Raw genomic sequence first — 25,058 nt, 5'->3', positions numbered from 1 at the left:
ATCGAGTTGCTCGTGCACCTGGCTGGATATTTTGGGGCTCATTCTATGGTAATGAGAAAGGCCCTTGTCTATTCTGGGAGAAAGAATAGGGTACTATTACTACTGCTCAATATACAGAGCGAATTGTGCCTCTTATCGACGGTATGGTTTCGCTAGCTCGCAATTAATTTAATCAACATCTAATTGTAATGCAAGACGGCGCACCATCTCATCGAAATCTCTTAACAATTGAGGATCTTCACGAACGTGGGATATACCCTATCGATTGGCCACCGTAATCGCCAGATCTTAATCCAATTGAGAAGGTTTGGGATTGGATGAAGGATTGGATCGGTGATCGATATTTGAAGAATTATGATCGTAAGCTATCTTATGATCAGCTACGCGAGGCTGTGCGAGCTGCATGGGATGCGATTCCTAGAAGCTTTTTAAGCCAACAGATTGATCTCATGCAGAAGCGCTGCCAGGCTGTTATCGATGCGCAGGGGGGTCATACGCTTTACTAAGCAGTAATACTGTATCATAGTGGTTTAATTACATGAAGTCGTAATAAAAGGGTGGCAGAATATTAGTCATGAGAAAAGGGTGGAAGTACCACGCTAACATTATCAATGGTGTCAACCTGCGTAAATGGGAAAGGTAATGTTCCGTTTCCAGACCCACGTCTCGAGGATCCGCACCACACTGCACCAGAATCGGGCAGAATTCCTTTGAGGTGTTGAAAGCATGTAGAAGTGCTTGATTAAGCTGTGGTTGGCTTGCCGAACGTCCTAGTTGCCGCAGTAAACCATGGTTTTTCCGGCTCTTCCCGATCATGATGTACTCTAGCGCAGATTGACCAAAGGAGTTACGGATGGCAATATCGGCGCCGCAGTCCATCAAATATAAAATGATTTCCTCATCGCCTTGATAGCACGCGTCCATGAGAGGCGTGGAGAAGCGATCTCTGCGATTGATATCAGCCCCGACACGGACGAGGGCTTGTACAATGGGCAAGGAAGCCTTTAATATTGCATAAGACAGTGCAGTATTGTCACACTCATCACGCTGATCTATGTGAATCAATTCTTTTGATTCTTTCATGTTCTGAAGAACTTTGCAGATGGTTTCAACAGTTTTCGTATCCTGCTTCATAACAGCGATGTGCAAGGGGGTCATTTTCATGCTATTTGTGTCGAAAATTGCGCATGGGCAGCTTCTCAAGTAATGATCGATCGCTTCATGGTGGTCACGAGTGAGCCAACTTTGCAGTATTGGCCAATTGCATTCTGCACAGTCACGAACAGTCACTCGGAACACATCTTCGGGTAACAGATTTCTTGCGTGGACTGCCATGAGCGTATCGATATCTCGAAGTATTGGCGGTTCAGTGGAGATGGCACGCTGGATTATGCATTGTAGCCACCTTTTCGGCCATGGATAGCGCATGAACAGTTTTGTGAGAGTCTCAAGGTTCTCAAGGCTTGGTCCGACTTCATGCTTGAGGAAATCCGTAGATGCCAAGAAAAAATCCCATCGACAGAATACGAAAGAGATAACATCTTTCACGGGGAGATAGTCTAAGATATCGTACAATAGTTCGGCAGGAAGCGACAAGATGTGTGCTCTTGAAGAGTCTTTGGCCCTGCCTTGCGCTGTACTGCTACCACATTCACCCGGCGAGAACATGGCACCCTCACCGTCTTTGTGAATGGAAGAGACGGTTGATAAATCCATAAACTTCAGAAAGAATTATGAAAGATCTTCGGGGGAGCTGAATGTTATAAATATTATGAGCCAGCAAAAGCCCAAATATTGTTGATCGTCCGCAGAGTAGGGAGGCATTCCTGGCAGCTAAAACCGGAAACTTTACCTCAGATATCTATCTAACATGGACTCAACTTGACGCAAATAATTAACCCCAATCTTGAAGGTAAACAAATGGTTTCCTTTCCTTTTTCATCTAGCTCATGGCTCTTCAATCGACAGCTGGCGATAGCGGTACGTAAGATGAGGTCTTTTTAAAAAAAGTAAAATATGTTGAAGCAAAAAATGTATCGATCAATGGCTGATCACTACTTTGATGTTAAGTCGTAGTGCTGAAAGTTAACTTACACAGCATCACAAATATACGGGTGATGTAACAATCTATTTCATGTACGGCTATGAGAGAATATTTTTCCTCGAAATGCTCAGGGTGTGCTCAGGGTGTGCTCGGGGTGTGCTCGGGGTGTGCTCGGGGTGTGCTGAGGGTGTGCTGAGGGTGTGCTGAGGGTGTGCTGAGGGTGTGCTGAGGGTGTGCTGAGGGTGTGCTGAGGGTGTGCTGAGGGTGTGCTGAGGGTGTGTCTGGGGTGTGCTCATGGTATGAATTGTCTTAAGGCGTGAAGTTTTTCGTGCGCAATGTTGTTGCTAAAATCCCCGAGAACACCGGGAGCCATGAAGGGTGTGAAGCTTTGAGCCACGCCGTTCTGGTCGACAATTATAACATAACTAGTCAATGCGGAGCCTCGTAATGGCAATCAATACCGATGTTCATATGACATTCAGTTGATGCTGCTACAATTTGAATCAAATTTGGAACCCTGCATTAGGTTTTTCTAACACAAAATAGGTTTGACTCATCTGTGTTCTTTACACGGCTTGCGGTGGAAAGTTACGCAACTAATAACTCTGGACCTGGTATTCAAAAAGACACTGCTATGAAATATTTGCTCTCTCTTCAGACTCCGAAATGTAGTCCAACAATTACCTTCTCTCAACGTGTCAAGTACCTCCAAGAAAGTACACCGTACCTTCGAAGTGAACATATACAATCGATTCCAAAGAGCACATGCCGAATGGGAGCGGGAAGCCAGCACAGTGGAGATCAACCACCAATTTGAGAGTCATAAAGGTAGTTCTCAGGATTGCAAGAAGTGTGAAGTACCGGATGAACCGCTGAGAAAAGACTACTTTCCTGAAGAGCCTCGCAGTGGCCTATGGAGTGAAGTTCTGGCCTCCGTGATTGGCGTGGGAAACTTGAATGGAGTAGGTGGTGATTCAAATGCTCGCCGTCTCAAGAAGATTCGGCGCAGCTAGTGCTATAATTTGCCTGTCATATTATTGCTTTGATTTTATTACTACAAGTCGTTATTAAATATCTTGGCTACGAGTGGTCATTGTGGACTTTTCTCAAAATCAAGAAGTATGCGATCAAATATCAGTATGCTGTTCACGCGTGGCCTCGCTTTGCAAGACATATTTAACCAAGAAACGTCTAATATTTATGGGAGGGGCAGGCCCAAAGCTGGTAGGGGTAAGCAGGAGACAATTCCATGCACTCTTTGCGCGTGGTTCAGGAGTCCTGATTTGGACAACAGCTTTTCCCCGCAAATGTTGCACTCACAATGCATGTCATTTGGGAACGGCTTGATATGCTGGTTGACGAAGTGTCGGCTGAGGGACCCAGAGTTCTTGTACGTTTGCAGCCGTTTGCTTTCTGGCAGTTTAGCCTTACCAAGACATATAAAGCATATCGTTGGTCTCTCTTCTCGAGATTTGACGCAAACAGAAGCGATGGCTTGAGAAAACCTATCGTCACTCTCATCTGAAGGGGTAGACTTTTGTCTCTTAGGCAGGGGAGAAGCAGGTGGCGTATCAACAGCATCGACAGAGCGTTTTTGCGACGCACCAGGCCGCGAGGGAGCACCCTCTTCCGCATCACAGACTGCAATCACTGCATTGATTGCAGCGATGCGGCGTTCGTATTCTTTCGTGACCGTTGTACCCGGCATAGTCAGGATACTGTCAATGAGCGTCATATGCTGCGGTGTCATGTAGCCAGTTCGCTGCAATGCACCCATGACTTCTTCGTCGACAACCTTTCCAGAAAGTTGCCGCTCGCTGTCGATTACTGGCTGCTCATTCTTGTACCGCTCCAGGTTCTCGCGAATCAAGCGGTGCTTTTGCCGCCTCTTCTCGTTTCGTAGTTGCTTCACTGCGCGGTCATACTGCTCGTCTGCATGATCGAATTTTTGACGTAACTTTTTCAAGCTTTTCTCCTGAGCCTTCCTCCGCTTGCGGGCGGTTTTGGAAAGAGTCGCGCTCTGCGGATCATCACCGAACTCTCCTTGAAATGCGGCCTCTGCATCTTCATAGGTGCGCATCTTAACGTCACGAATACGCTTTCTCGCCTGTTTCGTGTCTTCCAGGGCACGCACGCGGGGGATATCGTTGATACAGCTTGAATCCTCAAGCCGGTAGGGCCTGCGAGGGTCGATGGACCGACTCATCGAGCAGGCAAACCGCATGAGTTGTTTCTCAGCGGGCAAGCCCCGGACAATGGCTTGCGCATCTACGTGGATGCCCACACTGTAGTGCCGCACAAAAGTATCAATGCTTGCGTGCTGCAGCATGACGTTCTGCAGTTCATTCGATACATCCGCTGATTGAGAGGACGGCATTAGCCCAAAATTCTCTTAATGCACTCTTAATGCAGGGTCACTCACGACTATCGTTGAACGCTTTTGCTGCGCCGTATCGGAGGCAATATGGCTTCGCGACTTCCGCAAAGCCAGTAATCTCACCACCTCTTTTCATTCTGTAGCCCAGCCATCCCCGGGTAAGTGGCTTTTCTGGTGCGAATCGAATCCCATCCGCTTCCCGCAAAGCTTGGCAAAACACATGCTGATCCATGATCTCGTCTTTCAGCTTTAATTCCTGTTCACCGAGACCTTGTAGGACCCGAAGACGGTACAATTTCTCAGGGCAGTCCAGCACAGGGCTATCGGTGGACAGACTTTTGAATGCGCCAATTCTAAACAGAATACCCAGCAGAAAGACATGAGGACTGAGGACCAACGTGGGATCAAAGATAATTTCCGGAATTGGAAACGCCTCTCTGGTTGAAAAATGATAAGCAAACGGAAGCAGAGACGTATGTAACTGAACGGGGTAAGGCAAGCGCAAGGAATGGTTTAGCGAGTAGATGTTACTTACGACTGCTTTTCACCAAGAAACCCTTTTGTGAATTCCGGTCTGAGGTAGATAAAAAGCCGAGGACGTCCTCCGTTTGGATCCCGAATCAATGTCAACTTAAGATCCCGAAAGCGGAGTTTCAGTAGCGCCCCCGGACGATTACCGGTGATAGCGGCCAGCTGACAGAAAAGGAGGAGCTGTATCCGATACCAACCACAAGGGAAAGTCATCTCTGTCGTAGACAGGATCACTCGGGCAAATTCAGCTACATCTGTGCCACTTGAAAACACCGCTTGCCGGCCAGAGGGATGGATCTTGGTCGACCTGGCAGTTGAGAGGGAGGGAATTCCTCTCGTGAAGGGTTGCTTTTCTTCCGTCTCGTCATCACTTGATGATCTGAGTCTGGTCATTATTGACGAGGACTCGAGCGATCCCGAGACACAAAGATGGCTAAGATTCTTTCGGGTTCACGCCAATTATCTCCGGCAAAACGCAGTGGCAAAGGAGAGCGGACGTGCTTCAGCGCGTGTGCTTGAATGGTATCAAATGCGCTTGGATAAGTTGAGCATGGTGCTGATGCAAAATCGCGCTTGACTTGGGCTTGGTTTCGAGGCTCCAATTCTTCATTGTATCATGGGGGTTGGTGATCTCCTTGACTGGATGTACCTGAGAACTATGTGTATTAGTTTATTACCGATAGGTGACAACGGAACTGGAGCATCAACTGTGCGAAAAAGCCCCAGAATGGTACTGGTGCAAATAATAGAGAAACCGTGTGCGGAGAAACCAGATAAATAATCTATGAACCATGGTCAATATTAAGCGAAGGGACAAGGACCTGAGCTATGTGAGAAATACGGTGTCTTTTTTTTTCCTTCGTTGCCTTTATTCCCGCTGTGATGCGCAATTCCCAGAATTGGGTTCTGTCCCGAGAGCCATAAAGTTAGCCGTCTGAAGCGATTGATCATTTCGTTTTACGTGAGTAATTTGCCTTATCCGTCGTAGACAGAGCCCCGTCCCTAGAGTCTGACATTGTGGCTGTATCAATTTTAGTGCTTTTGCTGATATCCATTTTAAGTGGCTGACAAAATAGGCGGTTAGCCGGTAATAAGTCGAATATACGTCGAATGAACAGGTTCTGGATGGAGGACGAATTTAGGAGCATCGACTTTATATGCCTGCCAGCCCCCGAAAACCTAGCACGAGGCAATGGATCACGTAGCCGGTTGAGAATTTTTCATTCCCAACAATCTAGCTGGGGCCAGACTTTCTCATAGACCTTTTGTATTTTTGATATATAGAAAAAAGTAATTAAATTCAACCAATCCTGTTTAGGACGACGAGGTTAAGACCTCGCTATATGCTCCCGACAGTCAAGCACACCCGATAGCCTAGAACAGCCGAATCCAATTACGGTCAGCCGCCAGGTTCAGCCGTGCTGGTATTAGCCAACTGCAGGGGCCTTCGTTCCCGTCACATTGGTCTTCATACACAGCTTCGACTGAGTCTCCGGCCCTCTTAGTTCAAATATCTTTCTTTTCTTCATCTTTGTCCATTTCCCTTAGGCATACACATACAGGAAGTGCTTTCCAGCATTACGTGAACTTGTCATCCACTATATTCCGCTCAATTACCACAGTAGACCAAATTTCCGGAACAAACTTCTCTTTCCGTGTATTCTGAGGGTTCGGCGACGCATCATAGAACAGCATTCACTCCGGAAAATCCTAGAGTCTCTGCAAACATTCTCCCCAATTCTCCTTTTTATTGTTTTTATCGGATTTAAGATAGTTACCTTCACAGCAGCAGCGAACGGGCTGAAGTACGGTACTGATAGTCGCCAACTCCCACAATGCGCTAAAGGCACAAGTGCCGCGTACAAGAAAAGGAGCTTCTCACCTATTACAAAACGAGTCTTCAACGGGCTATCCGCCATATTGCTCGCAACATATTTCGGAGAAGCGGCGATTTGTGTTACTCATGTGGTGATCGCCCGTTCTGAGCAGCGGTGGTGCGGGCAATCTGTCGTGGTACGCAGGTGCAGCCTTCGATGAAAATTGCGGTCATTGAGCTAACATCACAGATCTATATTACCGGGTCTATGTTTTTCTATATAGTCCTTCTGATATCCTTCAAACGGACCACCTCCCACCCGACAGCTACTCAATTGATATGTTGGTCTGTCGCCATCCCTATCGAAGTGGCCATTCTATGCACTTCCTTGATCTTGTACTGCTCACTCCATCGTGAACGAGCAATAGGGGATTCTTTAGGGCCTTTGGGAGGCCTAGTTCTGAAAGGGTTAAGCCCATGGGAAATTATGGAAGTTGTCGCAAACAGTGTCCGCATCGTGACTCTTGTCTCTCAAGTCCTGATTTACACCAGCAAGTCGGGTCTTCTTGCAAGCAAAAGTGAGAGTTTACATGACCAATTCAATGAAGCTACAGAGACTACTAGGCTGTTGGATTCTTCCGGGGGCAACCATATGAACAGCCAGATTCCTGAGCCAGTACACGATGGCTCACAGGATCCCAGCATCCACCGCACAACATTTCCCTTTGGAAACAAGTGGAAGTATCTTATGGGCTATTCGATTTTCCTCCCTTATATGTGGCCATCAAAGTCGCATGGACTCAAGCTCGTGAGGCTGGCTTGTCTCTTCTTGCTTGTAGTTCAGCGAATAAACAATGTGATGACGCCTATTCTGGTTGGGGTGATCATAACAGCCCTAGCAAACCAACAAGAAGCACATGCGTTCTATGTTGTGTGGCCACAGATTACACTTTATGTTTTCTCTAGGTGGTTGCAGACAGGCTTAAGCTCTCTACGATCCGCACTTTGGATACCAGTGAGCCAATATTCTCGCATGGAGCTGTCAACAGCTGCCTTTGAGCATGTCCACAACCTCGGGCTGGACTTTCATCGAAATAAAAAAACGGGAGAAGTGTTATCGGCATTGAACAAAGGCAAATCGGTCACTGGGCTTCTAGAACAGGTTGTCTTTGAGTTCATTCCCACTCTATTAGACTTATTTATCGCGATAGGCTACTTTCTGATTGCTTTTGATGCCTACTACGCTCTGGTGGTTGGAATATCATCTTTCGGCTATATTTATGTCACTATTCGTATGGGCCTCTGGAGAGCACAAACCAGGAGAGAAATGGTCAATGCATCACGATATGAGGATGCTGTTAAGTGAGTTGGCACAAGACGCAAAAGAACCTCATGTCAAATACACTAACGGGGTTAGAAATGAATCGGTGGTTGCATACGAAACAGTGAAGCTTTTCAATGCAGAGCAACATGAGTTTCATCGATACCGCACTGCTGTTAGAGATTATCAGAAAACTGAGTACTATTCGTCTCTGCGCGGCACAGTGCTTAATACTGTCCAAAACACTGTCCTGATGACCGGGTTACTCTGCACGTGCTTTATTGCTGCATACCAGGTGTCCACTGTTCAGCAACCCGTGGGTTTGTTCGTGACCCTGTTGATGTATATGGCACAGCCCCAGGGCCCACTGGGATATTTAGGTTCCTTCTACGCCTCCATCCAATCGTCTTTGATTAATGCTGAGCGTATATTGGAACTCTTCCGAGAACAGTCAACAGTCGTGGATAGCAAGCTTGCTACGCCGTTAGTTGCCTGCAAAGGAGAGATCCGGTTTCAGAATGTCCAATTTTTCTACGATGACAGAAAGGTTCTCTTTAATGGACTTACATTCACTTGCAAGCCAGGGACCACTACAGCCCTAGTTGGAGAGTCTGGAGTGGGTAAATCGACCATCTTCCAGATCTTGTATCGGTTCTACAACCCCGCAGATGGCAGTGTTCATGTTGACGGATATGATGTGCGGGACCTCACTGGGGATTCTATTCGCAAGCACGTTAGTATAGTGCCACAACATCTAGCACTCTTCAACGAGTCCCTGATGTACAACCTGAAGTACGCGAACCAGAATGCCACCGATGAGGAGGTCCATAACGCTTGCCGCGCTGCTGGTATTCACGACAAGATAATGGCATTCCCCGATGGCTACGATTCCAAAGTGGGAGACCTCGGCCTACGGCTTAGTGGTGGCGAGAAGCAACGCGTGGCTATTGCTCGCACAATCCTCAAAAACACCCGTATCATCCTTTTGGATGAAGCAACATCTGCCCTTGATGCTGGTTCCGAAACCTTTATTCAGAGGTCCCTGAAGGCATTCTCCTATGACCGCACCATACTAGTGATTGCCCATCGGCTTAGCACAATAACAGCAGCAGACTGTATCCTAGTCCTGCACGAGGGCCGAGTGGTCGAAAGAGGAACACACGCTGAGCTTCTAGAACTAAATGGTCGGTATGCAGAAATGTGGCGAAACCACACCCGGGAGTAAGCCGAACCCCGCAGGCAGGAGGGTGATATCTGTTAGGATGATTTTTTGGGTTGCTTTAGTAAATCCCATATCGCATCCATCACGGATAAAGTTGACGTAGGCTTTTCTTGGCAATGTTGAATGGAGTCCTTCTCAAGATTTTCATTCGTGGTGCGGCTGGGTCATCTATCCTGAGCAAAAGCCGTCTAAATTGGGTAAAATTAGATCATGACTATAGATCTTAATAAGTCTATGCCCAGACGTCTCTCTCTGTCTTGGGATCTCTTTGTAAGTATCCTTGGACTATTCCCTAGTGACTCAGCAGCTCACACCTCTTTGAAGACTGCAAGGAAGAATCAGTTTAGATGTAGCTGCTAGCAGTGTATGATGAAGATCTTTAGAAGTGATATGCTTTGAGAGAATGGCTGGTGTTTTCTTGTTACATCGTGCTTTTGAGGATCGTGCTCCAGTTACTTAGACTGCACCAGGCTTCTTCACGAATATCGATCTGAGAATAACCTCGTTGCATCTGACCGTAGTCGTTTCTTGTCCTTCCTTTACTTTCCAAAATGTTTTCTCTCCTGATGTTCCCGTCATGCGGATACAAAGATTTTGGTGGGTACGTGGCGATCATTGCAAGATCGCGGGTCTCGCAGCGAAGTCGTCAGACTTGAGAGATCGGCAAAATCCTCGTTAGGAGAAACCTTGCCAGGCAGGCATGTCAGCGCAGACGCGGTATAGGAATAATCTTTTTAATTTCTTTTTGAAGAGCCTGCACCGTTTAGCATAGTCCGGAACGAGCATTAGAAGCGTTCACTTACGTCAAAATGAAAGACCACATCTTGGTTCGACTCATTTAATTCAATCTGCACGACGTCGCAGGCATGAGCAAGCTCTCCATACCAGGTAAGGCTCCACCCGTCGCTATTTTTGAATTTAAGCGCTGTTATCTGTCCCGTCGACGTTTGAGCTATGTACAACCCTCACAGCGGTTCAACTGGAAGGTGAATCACACGCGTAAAAGGATACCCGAGCGGACAGGATCCAACCGAAAATCCATCACACACAAATCCCGTCAAGCGATAGAGCCGAGATACATTACAGGGGTAAAAGAAAAATGAAAACCGTCGGCACTTGTCGATAGACATACGATACCTGAGATATTGTCCTCGGCCCTTAAATTGAGGATCCAACCACACGGGGAATTTCTGTCCCACCAGAACTGGAGATCAAAGTCCTGGAGCCATCAGCAGTGGCCAATGAAGACAGACCATCACTTTTCACCCATCTTGGAATTATTGAGCCGTCAATCGCATATGTGCGCGCTTCGATATTCAGAATCTACAGTTCAGTTCCCTGTCGAGTGAGCAGGGAATATTCAAAAGCTCATTTGTGCTATTTGTATCTAACTCAACCGACGGACGAAACAGAGGCGAAATTCAAGAGCATAGCTATCCACAGCGAGGACGGTCATGTAGGGTACCCGCATCGGGAAGTCTTCTACCTACGCACCGGTCACCCTTATGGGCCATAGGCACTTCTTCTTCCAATGGACAGTGCACCTGGCTTTCAAAACACTCCTGCTCCATCCAACATATCTCGAAAACCCTCCTCTCGCTCCCAACTTACAGCATCCGTCTTGGAGAGAGTGGCTTCGGAAATTTGTTCTTACGCATGAAAGACTAAGCTTCCTTTCCCGTGAAGGGAGCACAATGTCAGAGGCTTGTAAATCGCGGAGCACCGTCCAGAGAAGATTCTTGGTCTTTTGAAGTATCTCTGGAAATACGAGGGCAAGAAGATCGGCGAGAACGATGATCTCGTGAAAAACATCAAGGATACAGACGCCAGCAACTTTTGTATGGCAAACATTCCAGCAACTGATCTTGACCAAACCTTTCTTCCTCTACCGAGTCTCCAGCGAATATGTGAACGCTTCATGGATGAATATGAACTATTTCCCTTCTTGAAGATTGATGAAATAGCCGCCTCGGAAGAACTTAGCTCCCAATGGATATTTCTCCACACTGCCTTTTTCCGTTGGAAAGGATGATGACTCGGATTTTCTTGTTGAGATATTGTGGCGGATTCGCGATTCTGACTCCAACGACCTTGATAGATTTCCGCTCAGCAACCCACGACGTATCTTGGACCTATACGTCTCACTTGACTCAAAGTCAAAGTGTCTCGGTGCCGCAGATCAAAAGGCCGAAAGAAGCCACATCAGGTTCAAGATCCAAGCTTATATAGCTAGAAACAATTTACTGACAACCCACAGGAACTTCATTGAGAGGAACGGTCTACTGTTTGTTCCACACCTTGGTGAGCCTGAAGCTTATGCTCCTGAGTGGTTTGACCTAGGATCGTGCCGATGGGATGGTCCGCCAAACATGCGGTCAAGGTGCTGCCTGAAAACTAGCTATTCCCAACTAGTTGACGAAGATCAACTGGGCCACCTTTCGCGTTTCATGCGACGAACATTGTCAATACCAAGCGTCTCCTGGAAGGACTTGGTAATCGAGCTCGAGGTAATGAGAGATGAGGGTTGTGAAGACTTGGGTCGTCTCATTACAGTTTACGAATGGATAAACAATTTGACTGTTTTTGGGGAGGATCTCAGGTAAATTTCGGATCATGATCCCGTGCTTAATTTGCAGTCACTGACCTCTTAATGTCAGAAATGCATTTCAAGATACGGAGCTTATCTTTGTGGTTACCAACGGGAAGGCTGGTTGGTATAGGAGCTCGGATTGTTTGTGGTCCAGCACAACAGAGATCCGAGGAAAGGTGACGCTCAACGAATATTACGAAGTCCTAGAGAGTTTTTTCATAGAGACCCTTGGCGTGAAAACACATGGTCGGTCGTTCCCAGTCATGGCTCACAGTCTTAATACCTCTCTGGCCATTAACCCAAATGAAATTGATATTCTTCTGCCTTTAGAAACTAATCATACTCCATGTTCTTCAATGCCTCTTTTGACTTGTGTTATTTTGGATTTTACCAGACTGAATAAAGTCTAAAATAGCCGTCGCTGCTTGGATACATGATCCAAAACTATTGAGCTGTTTTATACGCATCCTTCTTCTTTGGACTACTCTTGTGTCATCTTATGTGTGGAAAATGTTCACCGGGGACGTAACGTTGATTGAAACCGACAGGAGCCGATCACCAACAGATGGACTCTTTCGGCTAGCAGCCCAGAATGGGAAGGAGCACGTTGTCAGGCCTCTTTGCCGCGACCGCCGAGCAAGAAATGTTTGCCACTTCCGGAGTGCCATGGAAGCTACATCGAATATCCGGATTCTTTATTTCCTTCAGTGGTAGTTGTTGAGACATGGCGTGGAGCACGGTGTCCGTCGGTCAGCTCGACTTGCCAGAGGATCGTCCCAGTTCGCGGAGTCTAGCATGTCGCCATCGCTTCGCCGGTCAACACGCATGTCACAATCGCGCGTTGACAGATCTTGATAACATGTTACAGTCTAGATGGAGTTTCGATAATTTGAACAGGTTTTGTAGAGGATGTTCCGTAGGTCATCATCATCCCGTTGCAAAATGCTCATATTGAAAAAAATCAGAATGCGATTACTAGGCATTGTTCGAATGAGAATCCAGCTAAACTCCCATATTCTGCGATATAGTTTCTGCAATTAGATACAGGAAAGATCCACGGTGATCCGTTGATGTGTTGTTGTTGTTGATGTTGATGTTGATGTTGATGTTGATGTTGATGTTGATGTTGATGTTGATGTTGATGTTGATGTTGATGTTGATGTTGATGTTGATGTTGATGTTGATGTTGATACACGCAGCACGAAATTGTAGGTCTGATGAGAGAAAGGCTTTGATGTTAAACGTTTCAACGTCGTTTGCTCAACTTGGACTTTCTAACGTGAGAACTTCCGACACACATACTTTGCCTTAGCTTCAATCCCAAAGCTCACCAGTGCTAATTAACAGGAAAACGTTGGTCAATCAACCTAACCCAGATATCAAAACATCAAGTACCAATCCAGACCTGAAATAGTCTTCCTCGGTAGCTGATTGACATGGTATAGATCCATCAATGGCGATCTGCACATTGGACCATATTTATGTGACTGCTCTGAACTTTCGGTAGTTAACGATTATGACCTTGTCAACTGGTCGTTCAACAAATGCAAGGCAACAGGCCATGTACTAATGTACCTCATCGTTTAGAAATAATACCGTTATCACTGTAGGCGGTATGACATCATGAGGAAAGAAAAGTTGCTTTCTGGCTCAAGGTAAATGCACTTTCATTATGTCGAAAGTAATGCTCTATCATCCCCAACAGCCTGATGTAGACGTTCAATTCTATAAAGGGCTTCCCGGGCTCCACTCGCTCATACTAGGCCTCCTTGTTAATCTCTGGAAAGACTATCACTTGGTTGTCAAAGACCACGACAGCAGAACATGAAGATCGACGATAAAGGTATGCACAAAGTACGGTACCACGACGTGATGTGTCAAGCTCATTAGAGTCTAGACTATATTGACCTTCACGAGTTTTGGTCCACCTCATCCGACATCCCAGCAACGCCACCCCTCCCGGCCACTGATTGTGATGATATTTTGCTAGCTTCAAGTGTCGAAGGCCAAAGTATTGACTCTAGTGGCTCGATACCACCTTCAGTGGAGTGTCTTCTTTTTCCGGATCCCGAGAATCTTCAAGCGGGCTTCAAATGGCCTGGCCCAGATCTTCTTTCCCCTACGACTCAATGTGAAGACGTAATGCTCTACATGTCAGTTTTTATTCCTGCCAGGCTACTATATTGGGTGGAGATACGCCTCACGGAGCTAGATCAGAGCACGGGCGAGACAATTCAAGAGCATCTGTTCCATCTGTCCTCGACCAAATATGACAGAGAAGGTCTCTACTGGCTACGCAGACAAATTCTGGACATCATCTCTGGGCCTAGGGATGACCGGCCGAGACTCTTCCGATTGTCTTTACGACCACGCACGAGACTGCCCACATATTTTCCAGACCCGGCATGTCGTTTGCACACAGCGCAACTGTCGGCAACATACCTGAGTCCAGATGTATTTGTACAAAACTTGAAAGATAATTACAGGTGGCCCCTCTGGTAAACAAATAAAACGACTCATTGTCACTGCTGAATATATTTTTGGTCATTTTATGCCCGATCTGAAGGAAGGTGCTTGTTAGGGAAGATTGTTGCACAAGAGGGACCTGCTATACAGCAGTATGGTTGCGTCAATTCAAGCTAACAAAAAGCAAACTCACAGGTGGGGAAGACCGGTAGTAATAGGTCCCTATCTCCGGTTCCCGTTCCTGAGCCAGATCCGGAGAAGATTGGAGACTTTTCATGAATCCCTTTTGCCATCGAGCAACTCACACATATGGTAGATCCGAAGGGCAGACCAGATCTTCTTAGGACAGGCGACGCACCTAGAAGGATGTGACCTAGAAGGATGTGTGATGAATCCTGTCCTCTGTTCTGCGTTCCTGGGGCCAACAGGCCTGCTATTTGCGACGATATACCCTGCTCCTGCAAACAGCATGAAATTCCTGGGACTACTGCCGACTTGAGCAATTGTTAAAGGTGCCAAATCGGCTTGACTCCCTGAGGTCCATGTGCTCCCTTGAACAGCCCAAAGGCAAACACATCACTAGCAACCCTCCGTCTCGCGCGTCATGCTTAGTAAGAAGAATGATAGTCCGTCTAGTAAGTTATTACTCCTTGTAAACAGTGCGTAGGTCATACTGTATGGAGTCAACAAGTTTCCTATCTGGTGAGTTATGCCTAAAATAATGAGCAATGTCCTTATCGAAGAGAACAATTGTTTGCGCGACCAGATTTTGCGTGCTCATTTCGGTTGCCTGTAAATGCGGTACCAAGATAGAAACTGAGCAGATGTTTTGCACGCATGTTGACTCATTGTTAAGCGGATACCAGGAAAGCAGTGGGCGAACGCTTACCGCATCACCTGCAAACCATGAGCCACACCGTCAACGGTGAGTGTCAACTTCCAACCACTGAGTGGGTGAAACGTTCGCTTGTTAATCCTTGCCCTCGTCATAAGACTGTTAGTGTATGATAGAAAGGTGACCGTTGCTCAACATCTGCAATAGGTCTCATGGTTCAGTAAGAAAGCCGGAATATAAATACTGCCACCCTTCTTCAGTCAATTCTCTTCCCAAAACCAACACTTTGATCCACCGACATTCAAGAATGACAACCAATCACGACACCGATACAAGCGAGGATGATAGCCTGGTGGCTCAGGCGAACGAGCAGCTTGAACGCGAGCTGCTACAGAGTCAGAAACCCACTCTCGCTACATACCGAGCGCCCCGACGCGTGGTGTCTCTCGGTATCTCCCCGGCTACGTCAAAGACTGGACGCCAGCAGATGCTTTTCGGGACTTGTATCGAGATTGGTATGTGCCGGCCTCTTGTGCAGGACAAACGCTAATCAACACAGGAAGGATGCCATCATCGAAAGATTCGACCTTGACACCAGAGCTTCCTGCTATTCTTGGAAGACCACGGCGGTCTTCTCTCAATTGTTGTTCCCGAGCCACATCTTGCCGACCAGCGAGGGGAGCGGGAGAACCGACGCGCATTAGGTTTCATTCAGTACGAAAAAAAGACCGGTCGCATCACAATCGCAAATGCATGCATGCAACTACCCATCGATGCTCTAGCGATGGGATTCTCCACCAAAGCTGCCCACAAGCATCTCGTTGGACGTCACGGCGAGGGTCTCAACCTGGCGGCCCTGGATCTCTCTCAAAATCACTACAATGGGTATCACCGCGACTGGTTGCAATTTGAGGTTTGACATGCACGCAGACACCGCTTCGGTATCTTGTACGGCCGCACCCTCTTAGAAAACCAACTCGATCGGGTGGACCGACCCCGCTCTGGACAAGGCAAGCCTACGTTACCATGTGGGGAGAGATGTGGCAGTGTTGATCGGCGCGACGCGGGCCGTCCAGCCGGCCGGTGGCGACAGAAGCGTTTTTGAATTGGCTCCGCTTGGCAACGATCGACATTCGCGGGCTCACCTACTCTTCCAGTATCATTTCCACTGCACATGGCGACTTGATTCTTGATCCCCAGCTTCGAGGTCAGCTGTATCACAATAGGATCACCTTGACCAATTCCACCGTGGGCGGCGCATTCCTCTTCGCGTACAATTTCGCGTATTCGACCACCTGCCGCGACCGTCGCAGACTAGGATCCTGGCGAGATACGGCTCGCCAAGTACAACAAATACGGAGGAAACTCTACGCAAGCAAGAAGACACTATCTTGCCTCTACTAGTCGATCTGTTGCGGAACCATGCCCGTTCTGCCGACGCCGAGATGATAGGCCCTCTTTTAGAGCCATCCGTGGCGCATCAGATCTGGCAATACCTGCTGCGAGAATAAGCAGATAATGAATTCTTTTACAGCGAGAGAAGCAAGGACCAGGTATGTGCACAGGTGTAGACATTTCCGCATTTTGATAACTGATGCAGACAGACCGCGAATACAATCCGGAACAGCCTTAGCAAGCGCTCGGCCCGCCTACGGGACACGCTGTGGCAGATGCTGCGTGCCCACTGCCCCCATCCGAACCGTCGAAGAGGGGCAGCAAAAGCAGTTCAGGGAGGCAAAGCCCTGCAGCGTTCCAGACACCACATTCGCCAGAGCCGTGGATCGATCGCTGCGAGCCTGTTTCGCTCTGCTGAGGTTCACCGACCATCTCCGGGTAGTCTACGTCCGAGGCTCAGCCGACAAAGTCGACGTATACCTTGACAATAGGACAGGGTACGCTTAAGATACATTGCCGGATGGTTGGACTTTGCTTGTATGCACCACCGGTCATTTTGCCGGTCCTAGTCACCAACCAACCTTGCCAAAACAAAGCCCCGGTTTTTTGCTGCCATATGGTGGAAGAGCTCTTGGTTCGATCACTTGCATCCATGTTCAAGGCGCATCCGACGTCTCGAACAGCAGAAGTAAGATTCATGCGGCAGATTAGACGGCGACTGCGGTACCTGCCGCACAGCATCCAGTTGAAGCCATACCCCGGTAGTATTCTAGTCAGTTGGGAAGACAATAAGACGGAATCGGTTCGCAAGCTCGGTCCCGGCGGCCCCGACTACCATATTGTGCTTCATGAGGACAACTATGCGAACTCTGGGACAGCACTTCTCCACGATGAAGCAGGTAAGTGGTCGTAATCATGCGGGGATCAACCGCTGACTCTTTAGTACAGCCCTCCCCAACGACGTAGTGTCCTGTGGCTGCCGCCAGCAATTTGCTCGCCAGACACACCGAATATGCCTCTTCACCGGTTTGTCTCACACATCCACATATTATACCATGATTGCGTTGAACGAAGATCGAGCTTTTTATAGAGTGCCGTCTGATCGAGTATCGCCGGGGTCGTATAAGAAGGTGGAAACCCTCTCTCGATAGACTTTGTGGAAGCGCCTTCGCATCGGGATGCCCTTGGCTATATATTCGGTTCAGAAGCTACAACAGGCGGGCCAAATTCATAGTGCTGGCCAGACGAGCCGACCGACAGACACTGCACCCTTAGGTAGAGAGCACTCGCATATAGCGCGGCGATACTGACTACACCAGACGATTATCTAGACCTTGATTCTGAGGCTACGTAGTATCTGTAGTATCTGTACGTCTCATCACTGGAGCTGTCTCTGCGTCTTCCTGTGTAGGGTAGGTTCTGCTCTTCGTCTCGTCGAGCGAAGCAAAACATCCGGAGCTTCGTTATTTCGGCTACATCGAGTGAGTTCTCATAGTAGAACTTGTCCGACATCATACTTCAGCCATCTTCCACGCGGCTCAGATAACCCAACTCCCGATACTGTTTACGTCGGAAGACCACACTTGCCCGCCTGTTTTCCGATATCTCTTAAAAAAACGAAGCAGGGACAGCCGTGTCTCATCGCTGAGAGACTGCAGTTCTTTTGCATCCCTATCCCAATGTTGAATCCTAACTAGTAATAGTCGAGACGGCAAGTTCCACCATAGAGCGCTATTGATTGGTATCGATACCCTGACCTATCGGACGAATCTATCCGAAGGCTGAGAGGCAGCGGGTATAAACTAACAGTGTTAATCTGTTCTCCGTTTAGGGCGACACAAGCGTATAGGGACAGCTCTATATCGATTGCTAGCTCCGGTTCGCGTAAACTTTAGGGTGCCGCGCTAACGACCTCGTGGTATGCCTATTGTGCTCCCGGCTTCGAAAAGCGGCCTTATAGCACTACTGATCGAGCTAAGCTGTCTGTAACAGTCGGTGCTATCTGAAGTAGAAGCTTCCTCACGATATTATATAATGTCGGTCGTAGCATCAGAAAAACGACAGTCCGTGTGGCGATATTGCTAATAACTTCTTGGTTTTGATGTCTTGGAACTTAATAGAGCGTGCTCCGTGTACACTCCTCGAGTGATCTACAGCGAATTCACGCCGAACCTCGAGGCGTACACGATCAGTATCTATACAAAAACCTAGCTCGTTTGTTCGTTCATTCGTTCGTTCGTTTAGACGTTAGCAATACATACCTTAAGCTACGATAATCCTATGATCACAGCTCCTAATTGTAGGGTCTCTCATAGCTGCACACTTGATATACGGTTGCTATATCAGCGCGTAGGGCCAGGTCGTGATATTCCTAGAATAAGAATAGTGCTATTCACAGATCACTCAACTGCGTCTCTGTATACTTGCGTAGATACCCTCTCGTAATCGCTGGTTAGTCTACAGTGTTGAAGCATTCACGTCAATATTAGGATATTTAAACGGATGTTGAAATAGTGTTGAAGAAAATTAACCCAGCTAGTCATACCTTACCCGTACCTATAGTTCACTTTTCGCCAAGATCCACTAACCCATTATCGAATTTCCATTTCTACAGTGAGTATTTTCAGCCATCCTTCGTAAAAGACTCTATAGCGCGAAAACATAGTTCCCTAGATCGTTAAATACTCCGCGAAGCAACTACACAAAGCCCTTAGCCTCTAATCGAAACGTTCTCTTCTTGCAAACACTCACTATAAACAATCACTGCTACCATCCCATTCCGTCAGTTTTCTTCAGAATAGCAAATCGCGTTAACAAGACCCTAACCCTTCGACTAGGGTATTATGCCGCCAAGCTAGCCAAAGCGCTAGAAGATAAATCCAAAGCAAAAAGCCGCCCTCATCATAAAGATACGGCTAGGTACGAATCTAAGTCAACTAAGTCAACAACAGCAGAGCCTAAAAGCCATAATCGCAGCAAATTTACCCACCAATCCGATCGAGGAACGGAATTGCTCGATTAATCACCAGACAGACTAAACGAATCTACAATATACGCGAACAGACGGTCAGTACATAAGACGAGTCTCTATATATTTCTGTTCCTCAAATCTGATCAATATTGTCCAGACCGTCGGAGCAGGTGAAGCAAGGTCCCTTCATAACTTCATCCGAAAGAGCGAAGCGGATAGAAGGAGGCAGACAGTAGGAAAGGAAGGCTGCTAAGCGACTGCTCAAGCGAGAGCTGGCTAGCGAAATCGAGACCCTGAAGAGCGAGATAGAGGATCTTAAACAAAGGGTCATCGCATTGCAGCCGCTTCTGTGTGAGCGAAGCAGGGGAAAGCGAGTGACTTTCCAAGACGAACTCAGCTAGATAAATTCCGGTCCTCTTAAAGATTTTCGACGCAATAAGAAACTTCATTTTTCTTCTGAAATGTAACAGTAAGCATCTTCGCAACGCATAACCTCCAATAAACCCATTCTTTCACTCATTGCCTGAAGACTGAGGGTGAAAACATGATTGACGGTGGATTGCTAGCGTTTCTATAGCAGTTCCCAATGAATGGCATGCGCACCTCATAAGTCTGGAGTTATTGCTCCCTCAACAGTTCTGGGAATAGCTGACTTGTCACGGTCCATCAGGATAACCTCTCCGCGATATACAACGATAGCTTGAAAATGACTTTGGATGAGAATTGCCGAGCCTTGCACCGCTTGTACTCGCTGTAATTAGAACCTTCTCGCGTTTTCGCCGCTAAATCATCACAAGTTAATGATACTTCAAGCAGGTCTACGACTTGATTTCCATGGGATTCATAGAGCCTCACAATACAAGAGCCGTCCTAAGTAAAACCGAACGCATATTGGACCTAGAAACCGTGCGCACCCAGGGGAATGAAGAAGTCTTAAGGAGAAACGCAAGAATGACATCCGAGTCCGATTGAGCAATACCGGACCGACTGTAGCACCGTACTATTAATGTACTATTAACAACATCCCGGTGCCATTCAATAGACACTGAATGCATCTGGGCCATTGAGGACTCCTATATCGAATTAAGAACGCACACTTGTCCTGAATAAGATAATGCGGGTCTCGGGACAAATCTAGGAGGCACTCTATAGAAACCGAATGAACAGCAGTTCTTTGGTCTAACAAGGGCCATAGGATCAAATTTATTTCCTCTATACCTAGTAGTAGTAGTGTGTATTTAACGGCCGTGGCTCGTGACGAGCACGCTATCCACTATCCCCGATCGGGGCAAAGGCCGCCAGGGGGTGAGCCCTGGGCGTCTCCAACTATTGCTAGTTCTATGTACAATTAAGAGACTTTGGCGCATTCACATAGCTGCCTCAGTCAACAGGAGGGTCTGCAATAGCAGGTTATATAGCAATGCCAGCTGCATGGATCCGTCTCCGCGCCATGATCCGCCAATCCTTCATCTCTCTGCTTTCTATCTTTCCTTCTACGTTTATTCAGCTTTTTTTTTTTTTGTTGTTTTCAGGCATTCTCAAGCAGGGGCCGACTTAGACAGATGTCATCAAAGAATCGGGTTTCTGCTAGCCAGGCAGCCAGTTTGGCTGCACCTTGTGGGGTTCCCAGGAGGAAGGGAATCGTCTCTGAGGGAGGCCCTGAGGGTCGGGGTATGCGTCTCTTAGCTACTCGGCAGAAGAAGAAGTGAACTGGAGACTTCCTGGCTCCACACCGGCAATATAGATGTGCGTCTTCATGATTGAACCGCTCATGGTAGTCTGCAAAATCACCGTGCCCTGTGCGAGCTGCCAGGATCCGCGCGAGAACATGGCGTGGGAGGCGCAGCTCATCCGGGCACCTGGGGGAGGAGGTGATCCAAAGATCCTGGTATGACTTCGGAGCCGCGGCCTGCCAGTGCCTTTGCAGGCCAGAGGTTACAGCAGCCTTGGTGCGACGCTTAAGCGAGGCAAAAGAGTAAATAGGGGAAACAGGGGGTTCTGAGGCAGCTCCCCTTTTTGCAGCTTGGTCGGCTTCTTCATTCCCAGGGACCTTTGCATGTCCGGGGACCCAGCAGATACGTACGGAGCCCTCCTTTGTATAGGAGAACCTCTCTCGCTCGGGCCAGGTCGAGGCCAGGGTTCGGAAGGTCTCAAAAACTTCTTGGGATGACCCCGTAAAGGGTGAGAGCAGGCGGGTGGCTACTTCCAGGTTGTCTAGGCAGACCCAGAGGTCAGTGGCAAAGCGTGCGGTGTACGCCTGTATGGCTGCTTTGATACCAGCAAGAGCTGCTTCAGCTTCGGCATCGAAAACTTCTTTGTTTGGTCCGAGGGAAAAGGATGATTGGTGACAGAGTCTTCCTGTCTGGTATAAAGCAAACCCAGCACCTGCCATACCATCAGGCAGTTTCGACCCGTCTGTGAATACTTTCATATCGTTGCTTGGGAGGGGGAGTCATGTTAATGATTTGTTCGGTGATGTTGGTAGAGTCGATTTTTCTTACTTCCTCTATACCTATTGACAAACAGGGGATGCCATACTATTGGGAAATGCACGTGACCCTAGTTGTTCAGTCCCGGAGCAGAACTTCTGTGCGGATCGATACTTGCAGATCGCCTGGCGTACCATGGATCAGATAACCCGGGGAACTTTTCTGAGCAACAAGTGGGTCTCACCGTTGAAGGTTGATGGTCAACTGTTGCGGTGCGTCCATCGTGAACGTTGAGGACATTCTTGTCGTAAATAAATTGTACTCGACTTTCTGCCCTGCATCTGGTTATATGAGAGACAGAAGACAAAGTGTAGACTTCTAACGTTGGCGCAGAGGGAAAGCGTCGAGCCCCATTCGCCCACAAGTTGTCCAGGCCGGCCTATGTAACACCTGAGTCTCCATCTCGCTCGGCATTTTCAAACGAGTTCCTCATTATTCATCGGCTTGTTGAAGGTGATACACAGTAAACAATGTCAATGCGAAAAGAAATTTTACAAGATACGGATCCAAGGGGGCGACCCGTCTGAATCTCTTCAATCCACGGTTCGGGGTGGAACGCTTCGTGAGATTAGCCACAAACTCTAAAAGCATACTTCAACGGCTATTGAGTCAACGGCATCGACAGCAAAAATGCTGTGACTACAGCAGAATGCATGACTTTTTCCAAGAGATTTGCATACCTAGCAGCTATAGTAGGCGGAGGCGAAAAGGCATAAAAGGAGGCTGCATAACCGGTCTGCAAAATCAGGACTTGGATCCTCATCCTCCACGACAACATAGCCTTGTCTGCTTGCAGGCCTTGCCTTGAAGTCTTGGCTTTTGCTAGTGTGAGCCCAGTGAAGTAAGAATGGCGCTTTTTGCAGGATAAGCTCTGCGACATCAACTGTTCTCCGCAGGATGAGCTCTGCGATACCAACTGTTCTCCGCAGGATAAGCTCTGCGATATCAACTGTTCTCCGCAGGATGAGCTCTGCGATACCAACGGTTCTCCGCAGGATGAGCTCTGCGATATCAACTATTCTCCGCAGGATGAGCTCTGCGATACCAACTGTTCTCCGCAGGATGAGCTCTGCGATAACAAGTGAACTCCGCAGATAGCAACTATGATAACAAAATCCTCGCAGGGGGGCGCTGCGTCACGAATTGAACTCCGCAGGAGAGTGCTGCGATAACAAGTTCTCCCTCGCAGCCATGAGCCCTGCGTTGCTGAAATGTGCTCCGCAGGGACATCTGCGAAATCAAGAGTCTCCGCAGGAGACCGCTGCGACACCAAGTTCTCCCTCACAGCCTTGGGCCCTGTGATTGTATAATCTTAAGCTTCCATGCAGCCCTGAGCCCTGCGTTATCAATTTTGTGCTCGCTTAGGCGACCCGTGGCGCCGCGGTCCTCGTCCTGATCCTCTGGCGACATACAGGCACCTCTTCGCGGTGTCAGAGACTAGTATTCGAGTTACTCGAAGAAGCCAAGACCTACTCCAAAGAATCCATATAAATAAAGAATCTGCTTAAGAGCGTTGTGTGTTATATAGTAGTGCTTGTTCGTAGAGTTCACTATTCGTATTCCTTCTTCGCGTAGGGTATTTATAGCCTTCAAAACACGCCCGGTGCTTCGAGGATGGGCATTCTCTGCCATAGGATGCCATAGGATGCCATATAGAAAGTATATTAGATTATTGGGCGATTATTATCCGGTGCATAATAGCGTAGGCCAATCTAGGTGATGCCTGCAACTCGAGTAGTCTCTATTAGTAGAGGCTTATCCAGAGACTGACTAGCGGTGGCGGCAGGAGTTGTTCGTCTGTGGTGGGTTGCGAGAATTGCGGGCATCGAGGATAGATAGCGCGTGTTGAGGGTAAGGATCGAAGGGGAGGCTTGATACTAATTAGCAGTACAGTATGATATAGTGAGGGCTAGAGGTGAGTGAGTATCGAGGGTGGACACTGGTGATAACCAGGCCAGACCAGTGGGTCCCTTTGTTGATATAGTGCGGCGCAACTCCCGAGCGGTGAAGTCGCTGCCAACGGTAATCACCCATCGCCGCCCTAGTCGTCGTTCTCTCGCATTAAACAAGACAAATAGTGCGAAATCGTAAGAGCTACGAAATCTGTAACGCAATCAATGTAGGTTTCCAATCGAAAAAAATACGTGAAGCTGTGCATTCTCGATAGTACATTCTGCTTTGTCTGCCATCACTTTTCTACGTGGCTCAAAACTATAGTTAGAACCAATTCTGGCAACCGTTCTTCCACAGAACTTCTGTTCTCACCGCGGCGTTGACGCAACGACCGCACCCACAACATCACCGTTCCATTTATGTGATATTACTAATATTCAATGTTCAAGATACGTGATCCCCGCATCATCCTTGCCTCTGCCACCAGACCAGATAATCAACGACTCGCAAGGAACGGACTTACTAAATACATCGCGAGTCACGAATCTGCCCATACGGGCGCGTAGGTATCAAAATGCGGTCGCACTTCCTCCCATAATTGAGGCATAAAAGAACGTTTACTCAGACCGAGGTATCCATTATTTTTCTCAAGGCAACTCGACAAATCCTAAGTCTTTTCCGATTGTTGCCTTATTTGCATGTCATTGGTGGTGTGCTGGTAGTGGTTTTTCCTTGCCAGACGATAGGAACATTTATAGCGCCGGACGGGCAAAATATATAATGATCAATCGCTACTTTAAAACAAGTCACGGCACATAGAATAATCGCAAGTGGAATATTATTTAGCAAAGCCATCCCGTATATCAAATTTGCTTATTAGAGCTACTTTCTATTCCTTATTGGAGCAACTTTCTATCCGGATTAAGAGCCGAGAAGGGCCCAAAAATATCTGAAGCTGCGGAAAACTCAGGGAAGTCATGTTTTAATAATGAATAACCTTGTATTGCCAAGAAATACATAGAGACTATTGTGGCTTACTTTTTAGCCTAGTAGTAATTCGGTAGCTGCGTTCCCGAGGCTAGGTGTTCGAATCCTTCGGGCACCGTTC

General features: G+C 47.6%; 4 protein-coding genes across 4 annotated transcripts; 1 reads left to right on the top strand and 3 right to left on the bottom strand.

The window, feature by feature from the left end:
- Window positions 1–3,242: 3,242 nt before the first annotated feature.
- N7473_001643 (DUF3435 domain-containing protein) lies at window positions 3,243–5,345 on the bottom strand (the record flags this gene model as incomplete). Its single annotated transcript, XM_057147583.1, has 3 exons — window positions 3,243–4,402; window positions 4,467–4,858; window positions 4,957–5,345. The coding sequence occupies 3 exons, from the start codon at window positions 5,343–5,345 to the stop codon at window positions 3,243–3,245; spliced, it is 1,941 nt and encodes a 646-aa protein (XP_057011237.1).
- A 1,230-nt stretch (window positions 5,346–6,575) lies between these two features.
- N7473_001642 (uncharacterized protein) lies at window positions 6,576–9,319 on the top strand (the record flags this gene model as incomplete). The annotated part of the gene is made up of 3 exons (XM_057147582.1): window positions 6,576–6,965; window positions 7,019–8,130; window positions 8,186–9,319. Coding segments are annotated over 3 exons (2,631 nt in total), but the record flags the coding sequence as incomplete, so codon positions are not given.
- Window positions 9,320–12,903: 3,584 nt separating this feature from the next.
- On the bottom strand, window positions 12,904–13,339 carry N7473_001641 (uncharacterized protein; the record flags this gene model as incomplete). The annotated part of the gene is made up of 2 exons (XM_057147581.1): window positions 12,904–13,130; window positions 13,297–13,339. The coding sequence occupies 2 exons, from the start codon at window positions 13,337–13,339 to the stop codon at window positions 12,904–12,906; spliced, it is 270 nt and encodes an 89-aa protein (XP_057011235.1).
- A 7,757-nt stretch (window positions 13,340–21,096) lies between these two features.
- Window positions 21,097–21,999, bottom strand: N7473_001640 (ribonuclease H family protein; the record flags this gene model as incomplete). Its single annotated transcript, XM_057147580.1, has 1 exon — window positions 21,097–21,999. The coding sequence occupies one exon, from the start codon at window positions 21,997–21,999 to the stop codon at window positions 21,097–21,099; it is 903 nt and encodes a 300-aa protein (XP_057011234.1).
- Window positions 22,000–25,058: the final 3,059 nt, after the last annotated feature.

The sequence above is a fragment of the Penicillium subrubescens genome, assembly GCF_028828155.1.
Source record: "Penicillium subrubescens strain IBT 31985 chromosome Unknown utg000002l_segment0_segment0, whole genome shotgun sequence".
Lineage (NCBI taxonomy): Eukaryota > Fungi > Ascomycota > Eurotiomycetes > Eurotiales > Aspergillaceae > Penicillium > Penicillium subrubescens.
The sequence above is the reverse complement of the archived record's forward strand: the minus strand, read 5'-3'. Positions and strand labels throughout refer to the sequence as shown.